The sequence below is a fragment of the Perca fluviatilis genome, chromosome 8 (genome assembly GCF_010015445.1).
Source record: "Perca fluviatilis chromosome 8, GENO_Pfluv_1.0, whole genome shotgun sequence".
Classification (NCBI taxonomy): Eukaryota; Metazoa; Chordata; class Actinopteri; order Perciformes; family Percidae; genus Perca; species Perca fluviatilis.
Genome location: NC_053119.1, coordinates 17,231,430 through 17,254,473, shown reverse-complemented (window position 1 = coordinate 17,254,473; position 23,044 = coordinate 17,231,430). Strand labels below are relative to the sequence as shown.

General features: G+C 41.8%; 1 protein-coding gene across 1 annotated transcript in view; it reads right to left on the bottom strand.

Moving 5' to 3' along the window:
* The window catches only part of roraa (RAR-related orphan receptor A, paralog a), a 185,567-nt gene that overhangs the window by 60,078 nt on the left and 102,445 nt on the right, over nt 1-23,044 (bottom strand). Inside the window, exon 2 of the mRNA XM_039808268.1 lies at nt 4,815-4,844. Within this exon, the coding sequence (XP_039664202.1) occupies nt 4,815-4,844 (30 nt within the window). The remainder of the gene's footprint in view (nt 1-4,814; nt 4,845-23,044) is intronic.

Sequence of the window (23,044 nt, the reverse complement as noted above, 5' to 3'; positions counted from 1 at the left end):
ATACTCACAGAAACGTATGCAAAGAAAGCGCATGTACAAAGGCAATTTGCAATTTTACAAAATGGCAGACATAATGTTTTTACTGAAAAATGAGGACTTGCCATATTGTGCTGGAGAGGAAAAAAGTATGAAAGGAGAGGAAAAATGGAGAAAAATCATGCTGGCCTGGTTAACGACAAATAGATAGCTCTATTGATTTCCCTTTTACAGCGACTGTCCATCCCTCACTGTTGTGATTACACTGACCTATTTCAGAAAAAAAATAGCCGTCTATTATAGATTACAGCAACATGTCCAAAAAGAATACTCTTTTTGTGGAACAAACAAATAGAGTAGGATGAAACATAACCTACAGTACAGAGGGAGAAAAAGATTGTGTCAATTTAAGCGTTCAATGTTGCTCTGGGAGAAGAGGAAACAACGAGTTCTCGTACCATGCTGAGAAACAAATAACTTTCAACAGAAAGAGCGGCTTAGTGGGGCCCATTGTCGATTTTGATTGTAACAGGAAGGCAACAACATTAAAATGATAGAACCTTTAAAGATAATAATGCCAATTTTACCAACTTGAAATGTTTAGTAAGAACAAGAGTATGAAATATTTGATAACAATCTAATGTGCTGTACTGTTTTCGCTACTGTATTGTGTTTTTGACTAATATACTACAGCACAGTTCAGTGTTGTATGCTTTGTGCTGATGATTCCTCTGCGTCTGTGTGTATTGCTGTGTGTACTCGTCCTGCTCCACTATGTCTGTGCTACGCGTCTCACTAGACTATCTCTCTCCGCCTAGCTCAGGGGACTCTGGCTGGCTGATCTTCATTATCAGCCCTAGCTTAACAATGTACTGGATGCACTTCCCACATGAGTGCAACTAACAAATCCCCACAGAGCTGAATCAAGGCAACAATGTGATGAAATACCTTCAAACAGTCACTGAGCATGGAACACTGAGCTATGCAGAGACAACTCACACCGCCCCGGGCAATTCCACAGGAGTGCGCCTGTTGCCAAGCAAAATTAGGCAGCAACTGGGACATATTATTTCTCCTAAATTGGCAATGTACAGCACTATTAAGGACCATAAATCTCATGTTTGATTAACTGAAAATACATCGACTCACAGAGCCACTGCATTAGTATTCTACCACTCAGAAATCCAAGCGGGATCTGATGTCAATTAGAGGTAAAGCAGATGCTTTATGGGGGTAAAAGCTGTCATTGTGCTTGGTGAACACAGAGATCATTATTGGAATTAATAATGCTGTTTGCATATTGTTCCAAACATACACCAGACTACTTTTATCAGGGAAATTTCCATTGCACAGAGCCATGAAAAGACTGATATAATATCACTGTAACTCTGCACACTGTTTTTCTAAGGCAGTTCAGAATAATCTAAATCATCTGGTTCCTTTAGAACAGATTGGCTGTGCTATTACTATGTGAGTGCAGATCTCTGACGAGAGAAACTCAATACAAGCTGCTAGCAAATAAATGAAGATGCAGGGGCAAGGCCATGTTTCTCAATCAGTGTAAGGAGTCTGTCACTGCAATGGAGATAAATATAGGATGAAAAAACTGGGACTTTCTACAACGTATCTGTAAGACTGAAGAGAGGAAGCCTCGTCTGTCTCCTTTTCTCTTTTTCCGGAGTTACATTTGTACTACTGCCTCCCTCTGGCCACTCTATTCCCAATCTAAAGTCAGACAGACACTACATATAGCAAATAGAGATAATTAGGGATAGGCCTGTAACATCTGTGAAATCAAATACAATAACAATGCATGAATAGAGATTGAATAATAGTTACAGTTTTCAGCTTTTGTTAAGACTACAAATTCTGCTTTATGGGGATTTAGTTATAATATTGCGAGGTGTTTCTGTTATTTGGATGTTTATGTCTGTGTGTGTGTGTGTGTGTTCGCGTGCGCGCATGCGTTAGCTAGCTCTCTGCTATTTGAGCTGTGAGACAGAGCCCCAGACTGCTGATGGTAGATTAGAGGTGAGACGTCTTATCTCAGTGTAATCAGCTGCTGCATCTGATCCTCCGCTCCACACCGTCTCTCTCAACAGGTCCAAACAGAAACTCATCTCACAGCAACGCCGCCTTGCTGAGGTAGAAGAAGGTGACGGCGTGTATCTGGTGTCCGCCATCAAAGTAAGATAAAAAACAACTACAATACAAAATTTAAAGCCTCAGTCTTTTGCTGTCACTTCTACTAAAAGTCAATACAATAGAGCATATGTAAAACTGTCAGGGAAATGTACAGGAAAACCACAGCTGACTTCTTGCTGAGAAGTATAGCCTTGTGGTTAAAGAAAGTACTGGTGAGGGGCCGCCCCTTATGGGGAATAAAGAAGGGGAGTCAGAGAGAGAGAGAGACAGAGAAAGATCAGAATGGGGAGAGGACACAGGCATTGGCACAATGATACAAGTATCTGTTTTCATCTAGAATAATTTTCCTTCTGATGGCTCAATGATTCGTCCAGTCAGGTGGATGGAATAGAATAGAATAGAATAGAATAGAATAGAGGAGAGGAGAGGAGAGGAGAGGAGAGGAGAGGGAGAGGAGAGGAGAGGAGAGGAGAGGAGAGGAGAGGAGAGGAGAGGAGAGGAGAGGAGACTGCCAGTGAACAGCTGCCCCTATAATTTATATTGATGAGGGGACTGGCATGGCAGGGAGCTTCCAGCAGTTTGATCACTCAGGCAGAGTGGGGAGTTAGTAGGAGACACGGCCCATCCCTGTGGTCAGGGTTGGACTAGGTGGACCTTCTAAAACACACACACACACACACACACACACACGCAAGAATGCCAAGCTCAGTGGCAGTGTGGACCGGCGTAGTGGGAAAGGCAATATGTTTACTCTGCGAACAGAAATAGATCTACAACCCGACTATAACCATGTAGGGCTGAGCGATCTCCCTCATTATTACTCCACCAGCCGTATAATCGCCGCGCTTCTCAAAGAAAGACCTTCCCTCCGTATTCTCAATGACCATTAACTGGCTCTTGAACGTCTTCTTGTGCACACAGCTCTGACAAGGTTCTACAGCCACTTCCTGTCTGTGAGGCACAGCAATCAACTACTTGTTAAGGGGCTTTACTTTGATTTCCTCACAAGATTTGAATATTTCTCACTAATATAAGACAGCATAGTCCAGTCTCTGCCCAGTGCTTTGAACCTGAGACTAAATCATGCTCTTTGATTTGAGCCCCCTTCCGGTGTAGAGGTGCTTAGCGCCGCACTAATTAAGATAGTGGGGCGGTGGATGGTAGGTCAAAGCGTTTCTGTTCTACCTTGAAGATATCCTGACACAAACACGAACATGCACACACACATCAAAAAAAGAAAAACCGTAGCCCCTCCAGACAAGCAAATAGCTTAACACACAATCATGCTGCTGTTTTGACGGGGCTGTTTGAGTAAGGCAGAGCTGCCTAGCATAGAAGATCATATCCTTTGCCCTGCTGTCTGATGTAAGAAAGAGCCGGGGTGTTTTACAGGGCGAGAAGCAGCCTCTCACAATCTGAAACAGTCCGACCGCTCTTACAGAAAAGCCCTCTGGCCTTCCCTCTCCACAAGTTTCATCAGAGTGATCAGAGGGAAAGGATAGCCTTCAGGGCTAGTTTCTTCCGTTCACACAGTGGGGTATGAACACACACGCATAGATGTACACACATACACGGACACACTACAGTACACTACACAAAAGCGTTTTTACATGCCTTTTCGATTGCACTTCACACACGTCAAAATGCAGTACAAATCTCTTGGAAATCATTGATTTCTACAGGTTTGACTGTTCATCAATTCTTCATGAGCAGACTGAAATTGAAAAGGCAGTGGTGCTTAGACAAGGCAAAGCCTGTGTACTATTGTTGTAGTGCACAGATAAGTCTTGCATCTCACATGTGAGATTTGTCACTGTATCTGTATCTTTCAGTGATATGATCTGTACTTAAAGAATACAAACTCTTGGTAGTTAATGCAGCCTCAGAGGTTACAAACCACCACATCCGCATTGCTCAGCTGCAAGGCCTTGCAGAAAACAAAGAAGTGCTTCAGCACACTGTCTGCTTCAACTGTGCATGGTTATCAAACAGTCATAAGACTGCATAGCATTTTAATTTCCTCTCTGTGGTTATCATAATTTTCTCTGCAGGATGGAGAAATATGAAATAGTGAAAGTGGATGGCACTGCTCTAATTGAAGGTATTGATTTATTACAGTACCGGCAAGTCAGGCAACAAAATGCATATAGGCACTGATGAAAGAAGAGTCAACAGAGATTGAAACAAGATGATCGTATCATCTTGGTGATGCATAGAATTTGTCTTAGAATTAAATGACATTTTTACAGCCTTTACAATGTAGAGCAAAAGAAATAGGGCTGGGTGTCGGTCAAAAATGTTCGATACTGGTACCGATACCAATACCATGACTTCGATACCAGTTCCTGAACACTACTTTTTCTCGATACCAATTTTATAAATGAATTTTAACAAAAATGTATTACACACACACATTATGGCAAAAATCTTATTTTCTCTATCTTATTCTTAGTATTTATTTTTCAGCTCCTACTACGTGAGCCCATCTCTTTGCGTAATGTAGAGTTTTGTGTGTCTGTACACCATTCAGACAGCCAACAACTAGCATTATTACATCCTTTACTCCATAGGTATTGAAATTAGTTATTGAATGACAAGGCATTTTTCGATACTAAGGAGGCAATTCGGTCGGTGCCTAAAATTCTAATTCAGTACCCGTCCCTAAACAGAAATAAAAAAAATCATGTACTCACAGGTATGTGTCTTCTTTGTTACTGAGATACCTGCAAAGAGGAAAGAAACAATCCATGAAAAAAACATATAGGAAACAACTGTGAAATTCCCAGCACAAACAAAATGTACATGGATGATCATAGCTAACTGAAGGTGATGATGAAGAGATAGACCCTGGGGTCACTGGCCAAGGTCACTGAGGTGGCAGGCCCAGGGCAGTTTTGTGGGTAGGCTGGTGTCTGACCTACGGCCATGCTACATCAACATCCACGACAAGGTGCTTGAAATTCTCTCCTCTGCGGGCAATGAATGAAAAATTATACTAAAACAAACAACATTTGGAATGCTAATGTGTTAAACAGCCACACTGATTGGGCCTGAGCCCATGACTAAGCCTGTGGCCCAGAGCGGGATGGAGGCACTTTGACCTCAATGTTAGTTAGTTAGTTAACCCTTTATTTAAACAGGTAGTCTCATTGAGAGTAGGACCATCTTTTTCTAGAGAGACTGTGTACAAAAACTGTATATGAAAGCATAAGACAAAAGTATAAATTTGAGCACAAATTATTTTACCATAATATACTAATTATGCCAGAATATATAGAAAATGATGTACACTTAAAAGATACATTTAATATGGTGTGGGACACTGATAATGGGTGAAATGCAAATCATAGATCTTGAAATATCAGACGCTGTTTTTGTTTTTCATTTTTTATTATTTTAACAAGCTACTGATTATTAAGATAATTAAAAGCATCAACTCAAATCAATAGAATCGAAAATTTAATGTTGCTAGGGCCATATAACATTGTCTAAATGTGCAATACAATGTGGAGTGGCACAGATTATACATATTATTCATATAGACCTGGAAACTCTAGAGTAGTGAAAAAAGTGACAAAATATGAAACCAAAATCAGGAACAGTAGCGGGGTCCGGGGGAAAGAACAGTTTGCTGATTTTAATATGCAAAAGAAGCCTTTTGGAGGATTTGGAGATTAGAATACAACAAGAAAACAACATCTTGTTTTGATAAACAAATAAGTGTTTTATATATATTTTTATATCATTTTTTTTATCATGTGTTCATGTGGTCATCGCTTTAATGTTTTACACTGTGTGGCTAATATTAATTAATTAATATATATTATATATATATATATATTACTTTACATATGGCTGAGTAGTTTGTCAATTTCCCCCTGGGTAAATTCTTTATTGTTCTGTACTAAATCTGCAAAGTAAGAGCTGTCAGTTAAATGTTAGTGAAGTAAAAATGACAATATTTGCCTCTGAGATGTACTGGAGTAGAAGTAGGGTTGGGTATCATTTTTTTTTTTTTCGATTCCGGTGCTAAATCGATACTTTTAAAACGGTGCCGGTGCCTAAACGGTGCCTGAACTGGTACTTTTCAATAAAGTTAAAAAAAAAAAGAAGAAGAAAAAAAATAAGGGTAGTAAACAACAGTCAGTGACTTGTTTATTGCTAAGGCCATGGTCAAAATTAAAGATTTAATAATAATGTAATAACTATAACATTAACAATAATTTCACCAGTAAATTGCTGTTGAACCCCAGATGGGAAAAGGGTATTTTACAATTACTTTGAATGCAACACGAGGCAACCTGTTTTAAGTGAATGCACCGTCTGTGTTGTTTAATTCCGACAACGGCAGCTGCAAGTGAACGCACCCTGTTGTTTAATTCCGACCATATAAACATACTGTATATCTATGAATTGCGACAACGGCAGCTGCTGCTGCGCTGCAGAGCAGACTGTTACATCCATTGACATATATATAATGGACCAATAGACCCCGTTGCTCTGGACGGAGACCAGTAAAGGCTATTAGAATCACTTTTCCGGTGATCTCTTGCTTTACTGCGCAGCCTCCAACTGACAGAGACAACGTAAATGTGACTTGAGCAACGTGTCTGAAAGTTGTAAGTCTTCTGGTAGCTGTGCCAAGAGAAATCTCAATCATTTCCAATCTTACAGAGACGGAGAGCGTAGGTATATGTAAGGAGATAACATAGGCACAGGCTAATTATTGCTAACTAACATGCTAGTTAACATTAGTAATTAAACCTAAACAGCTAATGTAAGTCGAAACTGCCTGCAAGCTTCTCCTGTACTATACGGTAATTCCTCTACTGTGCGACAGTAAGTCACTTGGTTATGACACAATCTTTAGCCTATTTTTTCAAAAACGTCTGTTACGGAGCCATAACGTGAGGTACAAGGTAATGGAGCCTTTTATACATTGTCGTGTTTCTTTAGAAATAAACAATGGCGAAATAGAGTCTTTAAACGCTTCAGATGTAAAGTTATTCGCAGTCAAGTGACGTAAAAAAAAAATGGTGGTCAGTGGAATGCTAACAAGAGGTGATCGCTTTGTAGCAAAATGGCGCCATCGGAGGTTTGAGTTCTGAAGCGAAGCTTACCCCCTTGGTTACATCCCGCTGTTGAAGTCCTCCACAGTGAAATACAGTCACACTTTACACTGTTTAACGTTAGCTGTCAGCATTTTACCGGTGTTTAATCCAGCTGCTAGCTAAAGGTAGGCTAACGTTACATGCTGTCAGATGTAGTGTAAAGTCAAGCACCGAAATGAGGCACCGAAACTTTCGTTCTTATTCGGTCTCGTTACTACCGTTTACGTCGGCACCGGTTCCCTATTGGCACCGAGTTTCGGTACCCAGCCCTAAGTAGAAGTATCAAAAAATAGAAATACCTGAGTAAAGTACAAGTACCTGAGAAACTCCATGAAGTCAGCTAATGATAGCTAGTAAAGCTAACAATACATTTCAGGAAGGTGGCTTTAAACAGTCTGCATCGTTCCATTTATCTAAAATGCTTTGATAAGTGGATAAAAGGCACAGCACTGATAATGTCATGAAGTCCTATGACATGGTTTAAAGGCTATTGCTGTATTATTACTTGTTGACAGAAAGACCTGTGGTGGAATCCACTAAGGAGTCCACTATTATAGCCAAGCAGGTAGTTTTGAATTTGAACGTTTATTATTTTAATCAGTGAGACAACCTTCCTTACGTGTGGAATTATACTGGATATTAAAGTAAGGTCAAACATATTAGCAAGCAGTGCTGCAATTAAATGAGCACTGAGGCGGAGGAGATAACAGATCTAAATTATTTTAATCTTTAGACTCCCTACAATTTACACCCACCAGTTTATTGTAAACCTCATGCTGAGACTAAGGACTGAGAGTATAAAAATGTATACTGCTACAGGTAGAAAAGATCTGATAAAACATAGATGAGATAAAAGCAGTGATGCGTGTAGATGCAAACTGCGTATCAAACAAGTGGCCAGTCTGACCAGTGAGTCAGACCTGGCTGAGGTGGAGCTGGGCTGCCACTGCTCATGCTGCTCTTCCTCGCCCCTTCGGGTGTCAACTCATCGAGTGAGCCATTTCGGGGCCTGCTATGGCTCTGGCTGTTACTCCTGTCTGCAACATTGGTCTAATGCCCCAGGAGCCTGACGCGGACGAGCGCACAGCCAGCCCTGGTCCCCAGCGGCCCGCTGGATGCTCATGCTTTGCAGGGCGATAGCACACTAATAGATCCCACTTGTCATGCGGAAGCAATGGCTAATTTTTCTACAGCTTGCATTTGAAACTCAGGGGACGGCGAGCTGACATGATTCAATAACTCTCTGTGAAAAAGGCGTCTGGCCGGAGATAACAATGTTTCAGACACGTTTGAGGGGAAACGAGTCAAAGAGCAACAAGGAGGAAAACAAATAAGCCCTTCAGCCTCCTATAGACATGCACACAGAAACACATAACTAATATCAACTCCACTGAGCAGAAAGAGGGAAAAAAGTCACCTAAGGGCCAGCAGTATGTGATGGAGCTCTAGCATTGTTCCCGTGCTCAGGGCCAAACGCTTCTGTTCTGTCCAACTGTGACATTACGCAAGGAGAAAATAAACAGTGATCCAGTCTTAATTCTACACTTTAATCAAATGACATGGAAGCCAGCAAAAGCTGATGGTCCATTAAAAAGCAGTGGTCTCAAGGTGCTGCAACACAAGACAGCTGTAAAAGCATACTGTATATTTAGCAGTTCACTGGCTCTTTGTTTTGATGGGTAAAACAACCTCTTAGACCATGTAAGAAACATAGCTGGTGTGCTGAGCAGAAACTGTATTAGAAGGAAATGGCAAATAAGCAGCTTTTTCCTGGCTTTCTGTCAAACCTTACACTACAATCACAGGCACATAAAGCAGACATTCTCAGACTATATAAGCGGAGTCTGTCTGGTGACAATTTTTATTTATTTTTTTTAATCTGAAGGCACTTTATTTCAGATAAAATGTGCATAGTATACATAAGGTGCAAAAAATGAGAGAGAATTTAAAATGTTGCCTGTGTTTGTCTTCTGACTGACCACAGATCTTTAAGTCATAAACAACCATTTGCTGCAAAATGTTTATGACAGAGGAAGTGAAAGGAACGCAAGTCTGTGTGTGTGAGCGTGAGTGTGTATAGTGCATGCATGTGCCTTCGCCCAAGGTTAGCCACACAGACCACACTGATAATGCTCAGGAGCTGTTCTGCTGCCACTGGCTCTTTCACTGACAATGTCAAGAAGTAACAATTTATCTGGCACTGTGAAGGCTCAGGTTTTAAAGATGTTTAACTCTACATCAAATATGAAGTAATGACTTAATTATTTTATAATCACTACATTTCCTATTTATTAAACTTAAACCCACCATAAATTTGATTTGATGAATTGTTGTTTTTATTATAGTGCCATTCTGATACTAAGTAAACTTCTTTTGCACATTGTAGTGAACATGGTAAATCTGAATGCTCCATGAGGTCAAGTCTTTTTAAGGGGGGATGTTTAGTGTAAATGTACCCTGGGGAATTTCTGTGTAAACAAACAGTTTTGTTTATTGAACTTTGGAATTTTTGTTTCACTACAAAGTATTGTGTGTATCCCTAGGGTCTAAAAAAAGTTTTGAAACCTGCATTGCTTACATCGTGCAATGGTCGCCGTTTCATCTCTTTTTGGTTCTGGTACCTGTTGTGCATGGTACCAGCTGTCAATATACCCTCTGCAGTTATCAGAAATGTGTACCACACATAGACTGTTAATAGGTACTACATCACCACAATGCTTGTGGCATGCAAGTGTGTCCTTGTGCGCGTGTTACAAGGAACATATAAACAAATAAAAAAATAATTTCCCTACAGTGCCTCTAGTGGTAAAAAAAAACTCCAGAAAATACCTATAGCAGATTTGTTATTAAGTCATTAAGAATATATAAAGAAATAACATCTAATAATATGAAAACTATTCTCTTCATTAATATGTTCTGAGGTGCATAGAGAAAACCAATTCTATCTTTTTACAGCAAAGGCTGATTTGGCCTGTTGCTATGCAGGTTAGAGGAAGCAGGAGGGGTGGTTAGAGGGCCCACTTCCTCCTCTATGTGTCATTCAGAGCCCTGTGATTGGAGATGGCAAGGAGAAGGGGCCACAAAGCCAATGAATGAGTCAGGCGGTGAGAAAGAAGGAGTTAGCTCTGGCCGCTGACATTGGCAATGCCTGCCAGCTCATGTCTTCTCCACTGGATGGCAGGTTCAGAGGTCAGTGTGGAGGTGAAGCTCTCCTTGGCTGACAAACAGGCTGCTACAAACATGCTTACAACTTGAGGATCGCCTTTTATAAAAACCTGTGCTTCCTAGGGATTATTTATATAAGTAATAATAGATATTGAAGTTAAAAGCCAAGTGTGTTGTCTGTATGAGCAACTGAATTCTAATTTAAACATTACCATTTTTCACGATGGAAGGAGGGACAGCCGTCGCTGTGCGGCCTTTGATCATATTTTCCCTTGCATTGGTAAACAATTCAGCACTTGTTCTCATGAGACTCTGCTATGCTATAGAGGAAGAGAGGTACTGTGCAGACGACTGGAGGTTAACCTCCACCACATCTATCTGCAGGGGGGCACACATCCTGTAAACATGCCACTTAGACAGGAGGAGAGTGAGTCTGGGTTTTGGCAGCCACAGTGCTGCAGCCGGCTGTGGAACACCGTGCCATCGCAGGCGACTCAAAGTGACAGCGCTGTAATGAAGTCTGAGGCGCATGGCAGGCTGTACGTCATAATTTCAGGTTCCTTAAAGCCTGACAGGGAATGATTATCATGGATGGTTATTGTCACCCTGCCTCCCTGGGAGACGAGGCATGCTCTGGGGTTGTTGCACCGTGACATTCAAAGTTACAGTCTCCTTCATATAATGGAGCTGTCCTCTCAGCGCGCTAATGGGAGCGATCCATTTAACCTGTGCCAGAAACACACAGACGAGGAAGTTCCTAATGCGAGGCCTCTCCCGTGGGGACGTCACACTCCCCCCCCTGGCTGCTCCCTTCCTGCTGCTTGATTCATTGACTGGCGCTCCTCACTTATCCTCATTCACTGTTCAGTCTGGGGAGACAGGGAGGCTCGCTTCCTGCCGCCTGCTCCACATGCCACTGCTGCACGCCCGCCGCACACAAGGACACAGCCAGCGCAACAGACCCAGCTGCAGGAAGAGCCAGTGAGGGCCCAGTGAGGGACGGGCTAGACACCTACTGGAATTACGGGTCAATACCATAGGCCTTGGGAATGCTAGCAGTACACACTCTCTATAGTTGATAAGGCCTCTCAGATCAAAACATCAGGCAATAATGAGAGGGTTTGGTTATTGTCCTGTCTTAATGATGGCAGTTGTATGGGACTATTAATTTTAGGCTACTCCTGAGGTTGGTGGTTAATGATAGTGCCTAAGCCATGGTGATCTTAAGAATGATAGATGTAGCCACATTCAGTAGTCCATCTTTTGAGTGCTGCCGCCTGCCCCACTGACAAATTGCTGCTACATTCCTGAGAGAAAATAATTAGAAACAATTAATGTGTTTCACTTCCTAGCCACCACAAAGTTCAAAAAACCTGTTTTGCTGTGATTCATGGTGCTGTAAATTTAGGAAATTTAACATAGTACAAATTCAGGCTTGAAGGAAACTAGGATATTCAGCTGTGACTTGTTATAGATTTTATACATTTATTTAAAAAAAAAAGTAATGTAGCGGGTCAGCTCAAGTACAAAGATATAATGCAACTACCATACTACTACCATACATTAATGCTCATCTTATCAAAAGTCATAACATAAGATGGATGAGGTGATTCAAGGACCCAATGCGCTGTTCTAACTTTGGCAGTCTTTGTGAAGGCCAAGTTTCATACACAAAGTCATTTAAACAATCCTCCCTTTTGCAGTGACACACTTAGCCTTATTAGCTATTATACTGCTATAAACTATACATGCAAAAATGTAATGATTAAAAAAGCACATTGATACTAATCAGCTGCCCCCTAATATACTAAAACACTTAATCCATGGAGAGGCCAACTCTTTTGGGAGGCTCAAGAGAAAAATGACTTCTCTGTCTCCAGGCGCTGTTATTTCTGGTCATTTCTAATTGGTTTTAACTAAAAGCAACCACTCCGAGACTCCACAGGTTACTCCAATGCATCGCTATGGAATTGTCTGCAAATAGAAGATATACATCCAAATTAGTTTTAGAGGACACCACAATTGTCTTTCAGAAGACAAAAGGAGAAAGCGCAGAAAAAAATAAAAGCATACATGCCTTTCTGAGAAAGGTAAGAAGTTGAAAGATCCCAAAGGAGAAGCAATGTTATCAGGGTGACCCTGAGATCAGAGAAGCCCTGGCTGACTTGAGGTACCATATCTCACACACCTCGCCCCCTACAAATGTCTCCCAGGCTTCTTGTACAACATCTCCCCCCGTGCAGTTCTGCATTGCTGGGCCTGTGAGTCTCCAGGTGAGTCCTCAGTGCTGTTTGGTGGCTCGTGAATTATACATTGCAGCAGAGGAATTGACGTGGCCCAGGAGGGCTGAGAAACAGCAGGCATGGCTGGGAGGCAGATTGAAGACTCTGACGGAATTTTAATTGTACCGCAGGGAACGCTACGATAAGTGCTATTGTTATTGGTAAGACACTGCTGCGCAGGTTCACTTAGCTGAGAGCTTAAAAAAATGACAAGATCGGAAAAACGACTCTGTTGCGCAGCGTCCAAGACACTAATATGGTGCCAACAGCCCCATTGTTAATGACTATCTGAGGAGTATGGTTCATCTCACTGTCGTACTAATATTTATCGTTGTGCTCTCTATGTGCTCAGTATTTATCTGAAACATGCTCAGAGGACCAGCGAAGGTCAGCTATGGCAAAGGAAGAAAAAGTCAGGAATCACCTACAAATAAAAAAATGAACCGCTCAATCAAAAACCACTGAGGCATTCTATTCAGTTTTGTTGTGTAATTCAGTACAGTACTGCAAGTGAAAAGCCAAAATGTTAGGGTTAATGCTGCTCTGATATTGTCCACTCTGATCCTGGCTCTAGCTGTACTATACAGTAATTCTCCTCTGAGTGTGAGCTTGTCCTGGGGGCCTGACGGATGCAGGAAGGCTCCAGGGGCACAGGCAGGCCTCTGTGTACTCTCTGCGCTCGCTGTTCCCAGCCCAGCGGTAATCTCCCAGTGATCCAGCCTCAACCACACATGAAACCCAATAGCCTTTCAGCCCACACCATAAATAAAGACAAACCACATTCAGCAGACCACCCTGGCTTACTTTACAGTTATTGAGATACACGGAACAGCAGTCTGAATAGGCCACGACTGGGTGCGTTTACACACTTAAATGTAAAGGATTTAACTACAGATGCAAAATGCACACATCAGAGGACCGTTTAATTTTAAGCAGTGTAATTACATAAAACAATCATTTCTGTATTTTCTTATTTACAAAATGTATACAGAAAAATCTAATTCCCATTATTACAATATAGAGATTGTTCTGCCTCTCTAGTAGTCAACAGTATCGTTCCCCAGAGACAACACTTGTGAATTTCTGCTCACATTACAATATATTACATTAGCCCTACCCAGGTTGAAATCTAAAGGGGGAATACAATTACCTACAGCTCCTGAGGCACACACTCCAGTTATGCACAATAATAGGTTGTAAGAGTATTACAATCGGCCAATAGAGATGAGCCCCTTTGGGCTAACCTATTCAGAATTGCTTGAATATTCACACTACGCAGCACACTGCAGTTAAATACAGAGAATCTCAGATATACAGTTTGCTTGAAATTGCTCATCTTCACTTTTCTGTCTTCTGTGTCTATGCATGGTTGCAAAAGGCCATCTACTTCAGGAAACTTCAGGTAGGCAGCTTTTGCCAAAAAGGTATATGTCAATTTAACAGAAGTGTTGTTCAATGTTTGTTTATTCAAATCCCCTATCCGAGCTCGGTATGCATTTCATATCATGTCAAGAATAGCAGTTATCAAAGATGGGATTAGAACAGGTGAGTTGATATGTGCTCTGACAGTTAGTGACAATCTGTTACCAGAGCTGTCCGTCCAGGTCTGTCAATAGACTGTACACACAAGCCTGCTTGTATAATCACCTGGGGTGGGGGTGGGCGGGGGGGACTAAAGCTTTGATGACAAACTAATGTCAGCTAATGTCAGCTCTATAAAGGCTGACTCAGAAATATATTGGAACCCTATATTACCATCACTCATTCAGTCTCAATTCTCATCCAGTAAAGTACAGTACAGAAGGCACTTGTCTAATGAACAAGGGTCTATGGGGAAGGATCACTCTGTGCAAGTGTGTTGGAAGTCAAGGTCCCACAACAGTGGACTCGTGGCTCTGCTGATAAGGACTTGGCTGTAATTGCTCGAAAGGGAGGGAACTGCAGCCCCATTAGGTCTGGTCTTAGCACTTGCCAATAAGCCAAACTGCCCCTCTGAAGCCTCCCATGTAATGAAAACTTCCTCAGAGATGAATTACATGTCTGTCAATCCACTAATTAATATCATGGACTTGTCTTTTTGGCTCCTCTGCAGTAACGAACTGACTCAGAGAGATGGAATTTTGGAGCACTGGAAGACATAAAGGAAGGAAAAGCAGAGGCAAACTAGCGAGCACGCTGCTACTGTGATTCACTGCAGTCATGGTCGGCACTTAGTGCAGCATCTATTTTTCATGTATTTCATAATTAAAACCTGCGAGTTCTGTAAGCCCTCCATGCTCCATGCTCCATGCAGATCAAAGGTAGTCCTATTAGCAGGGAGTTCATCAGTGGAGACACTTTTCAATTTCCAAGCAACAGAGCCATGCTTAAAGCACAAATACCATGTAATTACACACATGTGATAACGGGACAGCCATGGAGCTGGACTATGATTAATAGAACACAGATCACAGTTTCCTTCTTTTTCAAAGCTGACACAACAGAGGACTTTACACACGAGGATAATACATGCGTAGCAGATAAAGAGGTTGATGAAAGACTGAATACATATTTCAGCCTTATGTGGTGCATGAGTTGGATTTAGTTTGTTGCCTTCTTCCTCCCCGCTGCATTCTCTATGTAAATGTAATCTATATTATATTACAATGACTATTTTTGCATTTGCAGTATTACAAACTGGGTGTCTGTGGGGAAAAGTACAAGCAGCGACAAAGTTAGTGACATGTTTTCCATCACCCAGCAGTGGTTGGTCCACCGGAGAGGATAGGCGGAGCTGCAACTGACTTGCTCTTCAACTCAATTTTGCGGGAAGCGGTGTAATGTTTTTTCCTTTCTCTGCTAGCATTGCAAGTAAATGGTCGATATGGCCGAACAAAGAAACAAAAGAGCGATAACTACAGACGATAAAACCTTTTAAAAAACAAGTGAAAATGAGATCTAAAAACACCCCTGCAAATACCGCTTATCGCCATAGGTGGCGCCAAAGAGAACTAAACAGAGATCTTTGAGATTGTAAATATAGTTAAAAGTGGCAATGCCACATTGTAAAAACACTCCAATACCATCAAATTTTGCTTGAGTAAAAATATTTTTACATTTTAATGCAGCTAATTTAAAGTAGGCTATCCTAAATACTGCTGGGTGGGGTAATTTAATTGTAAATTCATTGTTTAATTTCCCTCTGAATTGATGTGGAGTGTAAGTATAAAGTAGTATACAATTGAAACATTAGGGTAAAGTACCTCAGAATGGTACTTATATACAGTACTTGAGTAAATAGACTTAGTTACTACCCACGACTGAAATCAATCAACCTCATACAGCGTTTTAAAATGTATCAATTTACAAACTCTGCCTACTGTATCTTGCTGCTACAACGCTTCCTGCTGCCGATGGGGTTATTCTTATGGGGGAGCAAACCAATGAAATTCCTCCAGGCTCATGAGGTCACTTACAGTTCACAGTACAATTGCCCTACACTAACAACTGGACAAGGTAACAGGAAGGGCTAGTATTTTATCAAGTAGGAAGATGACAATCCTAATATACACTCGTAATGTTACATGATAAAAAAAACAGGGCATTTGTCCAGGAGGCACAGCAAGATAAAACATCCTACAGCCAAGCCAGGTTACAGAGAGGACAGACAGAGGGCAGGAATTATGCACTTTACACGAGGGATACATCCAGTCAGCATCAGCAAACTCAATGCTGGCCTATGACAAAAGCAGTTCTAACCTTCCCTGTGGTGTTCAGCAAGGCTTTGTGGCATACCGCTCATTTTAATGAAAAATGTTTAATCTACATTACATTATCTTTTATGCAACTATCAACACTCTGATGTTGATGGCCAGACATGGTATATATATACATGGTACATGGTATGAAAAACATACAGGATACACAAATGGCCCAATACGCATTACAGACATCCACAACATATGCACAGACAGCCCACTGACTCAATGCAATCACACATTCAAGAGGGGTCTGAGGTTGAGGCTGAGAGCTTGTCTATACTGCAGCCACAGCCATACATTCTCAGCAATATGAAAGCTTGCAGCCGTGGCCAGCAGTAATAATTAATAGCATAGTCTATAAGCATTCCATTAGGTGCAAGCAGCTGTCATAAACATCTTAATTAATTTACAAAGCAAGCAACTAGGGAATTATGGCGACGTAAAAATCTGCTTCCCTCTGCCGCTCCATAGCACTGGAACAGATCGGGCTTTTAAATTTTTAAACATGCCTTTCATGTTCTCTAGAGCACTAAAAAGCCTTTGAACAGTCAGCTTGTTAGGAGATGCACCTAGCAGCCCAATACCTACGGGTCGTCTTGCTATTCTTTTCATACCGTGACAAGAGGTTTTGGGCTTCTCTTTGCTGCTCTTTGCAGCTCGACTCAAGGAATCTCTCTCATCCTGTATGGCATCTACCCTCCCTCATTTTTTCTTTGTCACAGTGACATAATTGCACAGTTTTTCTGTCAAACAGAGCTCTCTCTGTCCATCTTTCTCAGTTTGCCTAAGTTTCTATGTTTTGGGGGACAAAGAGGACAGACATTTACACTGAATCTATTGATGAGATAAACAGTTACTTTTAACCACTTTCCTTAAATCAGTTGCAGATTCAAATCTAAAATATAACAACAGAAGCATTAACAAGGCTTTCAGATCCCAAAACCTCCCACTGTGTGCCTTATGTAAAATGGACATCCTCCTGAGGATACTGCATGGTGCAGCTGACAGTGGCAAAAGAACGAGAATGCCACTCTTGCACTGCACTGTAATCTGGGCAGTGTAGGGCCACAGCAAGGGTCAGAGTGTTGTGGTAAAAACTCTCTTCCTTACCTGCTCTCACTCAGAGAGGGCAAGATTAGACTGGCCACTCCATTATAGGAGAAAGGCTTAAGAGCATTTCCACTTTCAGAGCTAGGATATCAGCAGCTACTGACACTAAGCAGGGCTGACCCATCATTTTGGAGGGAGTTGAGTAGAAGGTATCAGCTGTCTTCCTAGCAAGCCAATACTAGCTCAGTTGAATCTGAGCTAAAAATAAATTTTCTAACCACTACAGTTTAAAAGAAATGCACTTGCACACAACACTATCATCTGCAATTATGAATCAATTTATCTATGCATAACATCTACAGTATGCCATTTACCAAGCAGACATTGAATTTTAATGTGCCCATTACTCTCTGATGATAGCCAGGCATGACATATCCCTTTTTCTCACTCCCATTCTAACCTGTCTCTTCCTCCCCATCTCTCTCCATTTCAGCCCATGCCATATTTGCTTAACCCAGCCAGTGTGACAGCACTCAATGCTAAAGCACTCCCAAGGCAGATGATCAAAGTCAGCAGTCAATTCACATTACAATGCATTGATTTGATGTTTCCTAACCTCCCAGGCCTTTCTCTAATGCTGCCAAGGACCTTCAGGATATTTCACAGTGTACCTCCTTTCCCAGCTTTTCTCAGTCTCCCTCTGTGTGTGTGTGTGTGTGTGTGTGTGTGTGTGTGTGTGTGTGTGTGTGTGTGTGTGTGTGTGTGTGTGTGTGTGTGTGTGTAACTGAAAATATGGTAGACAATGTTTCTCTGGTCATGTTTGCATATGATTTGAGTCGATATTCTGTCTAGTTCAAAAACGGACGATTTAGAATATCAGGCCCAGCAGTAATTCATACAAGGCCGACCACTTCAAAACCAGCTTTTACAATGTTATTATTGGCCTTCATTCACCTGCTGTTTCAAATATTGTTTTAGAGAAAATCACCTCCTTGTTCTCATATACCACACTTCGTTTGCTTCTCATCAGTTATTAATTTGCAATTCTTTATTGAGTTGGCTTCTATGCTTTAGTGACTGCCATTTCCCTCTGAGGAGATGTTCAGAGCACTTCCATGTTTTATTCAATTATGAAAACCTAATATGGTGGAAAGGTGTGCATGGCACTCACTCATAACCATGCATTATTTCACACATATTTATTCTGCCTCTCTGTTGTTGGGGGGTGGAGAGTCAAACAAGCAGCCTAAACAGAAGCATGCTCTTTTGTTTCTGGCCTTGACCCCTGAGGTTAATAAGGGCCACAGACAGAAAGAGAGACAGATTGTTATCATATCCATAACAACTGAATCTGTCTTGCTTTTGGGGGAAAGAGAGTTACTTTTTTTCCCTCCACTCAGAGGTTGTCAAAATGCGTAAGCATCATGGCCATGGCACAGTGACACACTGACCTACAAGCACAAAGGAGAACTTTGTCTGCCTTGATAAACACACACAACACACACACAGAAAGAGTAAGAGAGAGGAGAAGGAGAGAGAGTGTGAACGAGAGAAAGGAGGAGAGAGAAATAAGAACTATTGATTTATGTAAGAGAGGCATTCCTTAAACAGCATTAGTCATCATGGTTGTGTGAAGCAAGCTGGCTCTTTAATTATTCCTCAGAAGCCAGACAAACTCAGCGCTGCGTGAAGAGCGCCTATTGATTTCTGCCTGGCAGATGGGACACACTTACTTATAGCAATTCACAGAGCGAGTGGATGATCAGAAAGACAGAGATGGCACTTACCTTCTATTCAATCTACAGAGCAACAACAGAGCAACTGTTAACACTGACCATTAGGCAGGTGAGGCAGAATTAAGAGTACATCAGGTCAGACTACAGAGGTAAGAGAATCTGTTGTTTAATTGCAACTGTATCCGAAAAGTGAGAGGCACCTGTTGTGGCCTATCACAGTTAGAGGTCCTGCCAACAGAGAACAAGAGGAGATGAGCTACATATTATTGAGTGTAAAGAGAGGGTTAAATGAGAGGATGATGATTGGATAGGGGAGTTGTATGGCTTGTGATTTGTGTTCTGTGGTATTCAGTGGGGCTGCAACTAACAATCGTTTCCATTGATTAATAATTATGTTTTTCTTAATTAACTGATTAGATGTCTGAAAATGCCCAAGATGACGTCCGATGGACAAAAACCTAAAGATATTACATTTTCAATAATAACATTAAAAAATAAAGTGTGTGTGTGAGAGAGAGAGAGAGAGAGAGAGAGAGAGAGAGAGAGAGAGAGAGAGAGAGAGAGAAATACAGAGATAGAGTATGCCATGTCTGCTCAACACAGTTACATACAGGATGTTCTTTGCCCAAAATACCAGCTTTGAAGAACAAGAAGGATATTTAGAGGATACAGACAACAGATATTTAACACTAAGGCATTGGCTCCTTCATACACTAAATCTGTTGTAGGATATTAAAAAATTAAATATCAAATAGCCCATAACAAATACAAAAAGCACATAGAAAGCGTTAGTATAAAAGTCCATCTGTCTTGCTAGTATGCCTTTTTTGGAGCCGACTGCTCATCTTCTGGGAGGTCTGCGTTTTAAAGTGCCACTCTATTGTTATTTTATGAGAGGGGCTGAACACAGAGCCAGAGCTTCGTCTGAGCTGTGGAGAGAGATAATTCCCCTGCATGGCTACACAATACACAGACAGCACATTTAAAGATGTCAGCCCTTAACTAGAGAACAGTCAGTGAGGTGAACCCACTAACCCCATGTCTTCACCATGTCACCATGTCTGGAAACCCCAGTTAGAAATGCATTTGGTGTAGCTGATGCAGCAGGCAGACCATGCTATGGCATGGCAAGTGAGCTAGTGGGCTCACATGTGCTGCTCACAATCCTGGTTAGTGAAATGCCACTACTGTATGCCTCATCACCGCTGCTTCCCCTGCACTTACATAATTTACACAAGCAAAGGGAGGGGAGGACAGCAGGGGGGGTTGGTTTGGTGGGGGAGGCTGAGCTACGGGGTGGTTTACGTCCAATTGCGTTTGGCCATGTGGAGAGACAAACACGGCAGTATGAGGGGAGCTCTTGCCACAGCAGGCTTTGATGACTACATGCTGAGACGCCCCTACGACATGCTGATAGACAGCGGAAAGACCCCACCCCTCCTTTGCGTTTACGAAGCCAAGCGGAATATAGACACAACAGGAACAAGGCAGAGAGTCTGAGCACATTAGAGGTGCACTGATCCAAGACCTTGGCATGGTTATTTATTAATCAGCTGAGCTTAGCTAACTGCCTGCTTAGATGAACAGCACAAGCATGTGGTACATTGCAGCATCAGCCCCAAGACAGCAAAACTGTTGACATAATGCAACTTAAAATACATGCTGCGTTAACTTCAGATGAAGCGGTTTGCTATTGCAATTTTGTATATATCATTATATTTCCATTTCAATCATAGCATGTATTCCATTAATGATCACAGATACAGAGAGTGTGAAAATCATACAATCTAACACGGGGAACAAACAATCTAAAGCTTAGCACTGTAAATCCATTTGTGCTTATTTGGCTGCAAAACAAAACATTACTATGTGATCCAAAGTAAATACTGCCAGAGTGTACAGCAAACAAAGAATGTTTGCCCATTTGCACATTATTCATCTCCTAGGGTAAAGTAAGTGATGAGTAACAGCATGGCGATGTTGTCAGTAAATACACTCTAACATACACAAAATCGCCCCTTTCATGTTGAACTTTTGGAGTTCACTGGTACCACAACACCTTGCGCTGACAATGTTTTTTTTGTGCCAATTTCAACACCTCACAGTTGGGGTGTCAGCACATTGAAATGGTGTTGAGACACATAGCCTTTTAACTGAGAAGAAACATCTCTTGGAGGAAAAAAAAAATAGAAAAGAAAAACAGAATGGGATGCAATTCTCCAGAGTGTATCCCCCTCATGTCTCTTCCACTGTTTTTTTGGCAGGCTGGGTAATACACAGGAAAGCACTGGCACACAACACTCTCTACCTGAACACAAAGGAAACGTCTCAGCCTGGAGTTTGGGCTTCAGAGACTAATAGGAGGCTTGCACATCACCACAGGGAAAATGAGTGTTGGGCCCTCCATTGACTTATACTGTTGATGCAAGCTTTACAGACCAAAGTGTTTTTGCTAAGTTCTTCATTACTTCAGGAGCCATTTAAAGGGGTGCCATGAAGGAGTGATGGAGGCTTCTGAAACCATTTGGGGAACAGGAGAGGTAGAAAGTAGATGTGGTCATTACTTGACATTTCCTTTCATCATTTCCAAGACTACCTCACACACTCACATTCTCCCAGAGTTCTGCAGCACTGAGCTGAGAGAGCCTAAGCCTATTGGACAGTTCATTTAGGATAATGCAATGATGAGAAATGGAGAGGGTGGGATGGAGGGAGTCTTGTGTGTGTGTGGGTGTGTGTGTGTGTGTGTGTGTGTGTGTGTGTGTGTGTGTGTGTGTGTGTGTGTGTGTGTCACATCATTTTTTTGCATTTTAAGCGAGATGCAAAACACGTCAGCAAAGACAAGAATGATTATTTTCATAACCTGCTGAAACATAAAAAGGCAATCTAAAGTGCACACATATAATTATTTTATGAATTCAAACCACATAAAAAGGATATTTCAAAGAAATTTTCACATAAAATAAATGGAACAGAAATTATCTAGGGTCTTTTTTCCCTTTCTTCAGACTTCAGAAAAGAGAAATTTATTTCTGCCTTCATCTCTAAATTGGATGCAATTTATTGCCTCTCCAAAGCTCATTTTTCACTGGCTTGCAGGATCCATGGGCCATGGCAGGCAATGCGTATCTGCCCGCCTCCCCTGGCCTCGGGTGCTAATATGTGGAAACTGGCCTGGGGATATGGAGCCCAACCAATGGAAGAGGAGGCAGAGGGACAGAGGAGAGAATCAATCCCTAATCGCTGAGGAGTAGGGAGTAGGAGGGGTGAAGAGGAAGAAAAAAAATCAGGGGAGAGAAAAGACAGAAAGCAGTGTGTTTACCAGCAGACATTTGGGTGCTGTCAGCTGACTTCAAGAGCTCTGGGATGTCTGAGAGAGAAAAGGGAGTTATATAACCAGGCTGTTAAAGAAAGGGGAGAGAGTGAGACAGACAGAGATGGAGACAGAGAATGAGAGAGGGACTGGGGGGGAAAAAAGCGTTGCCATTTAAAGTGACAGGGACAACATTATCAAAGCAAAAACAAACATGGTACATGGTGCTGCCTGCATAGACACCAGACAGAGGCAGGTGAGTGTCCAACGAGCAGCGATCTCTGGTAAGTAGTTAAAAATGCAAGTGCCGCACAGATGTGAACACAGGTCAGAGGTTATTACATCCATCATGTATGCATTATCTTGGTGCAGGGTCCCATGTAAGCAAAGCTTGCATGCCCCTTGAGCCACATGGTTGCCTGGTTACCTATGTGCTTTTTGTGCTTTATCCAGCTCTACAGAAATTAATCTAAAATAGTACAAGCTGCACCACAAGCCAAAACCCACCAAGGCCACTAATAGCCTC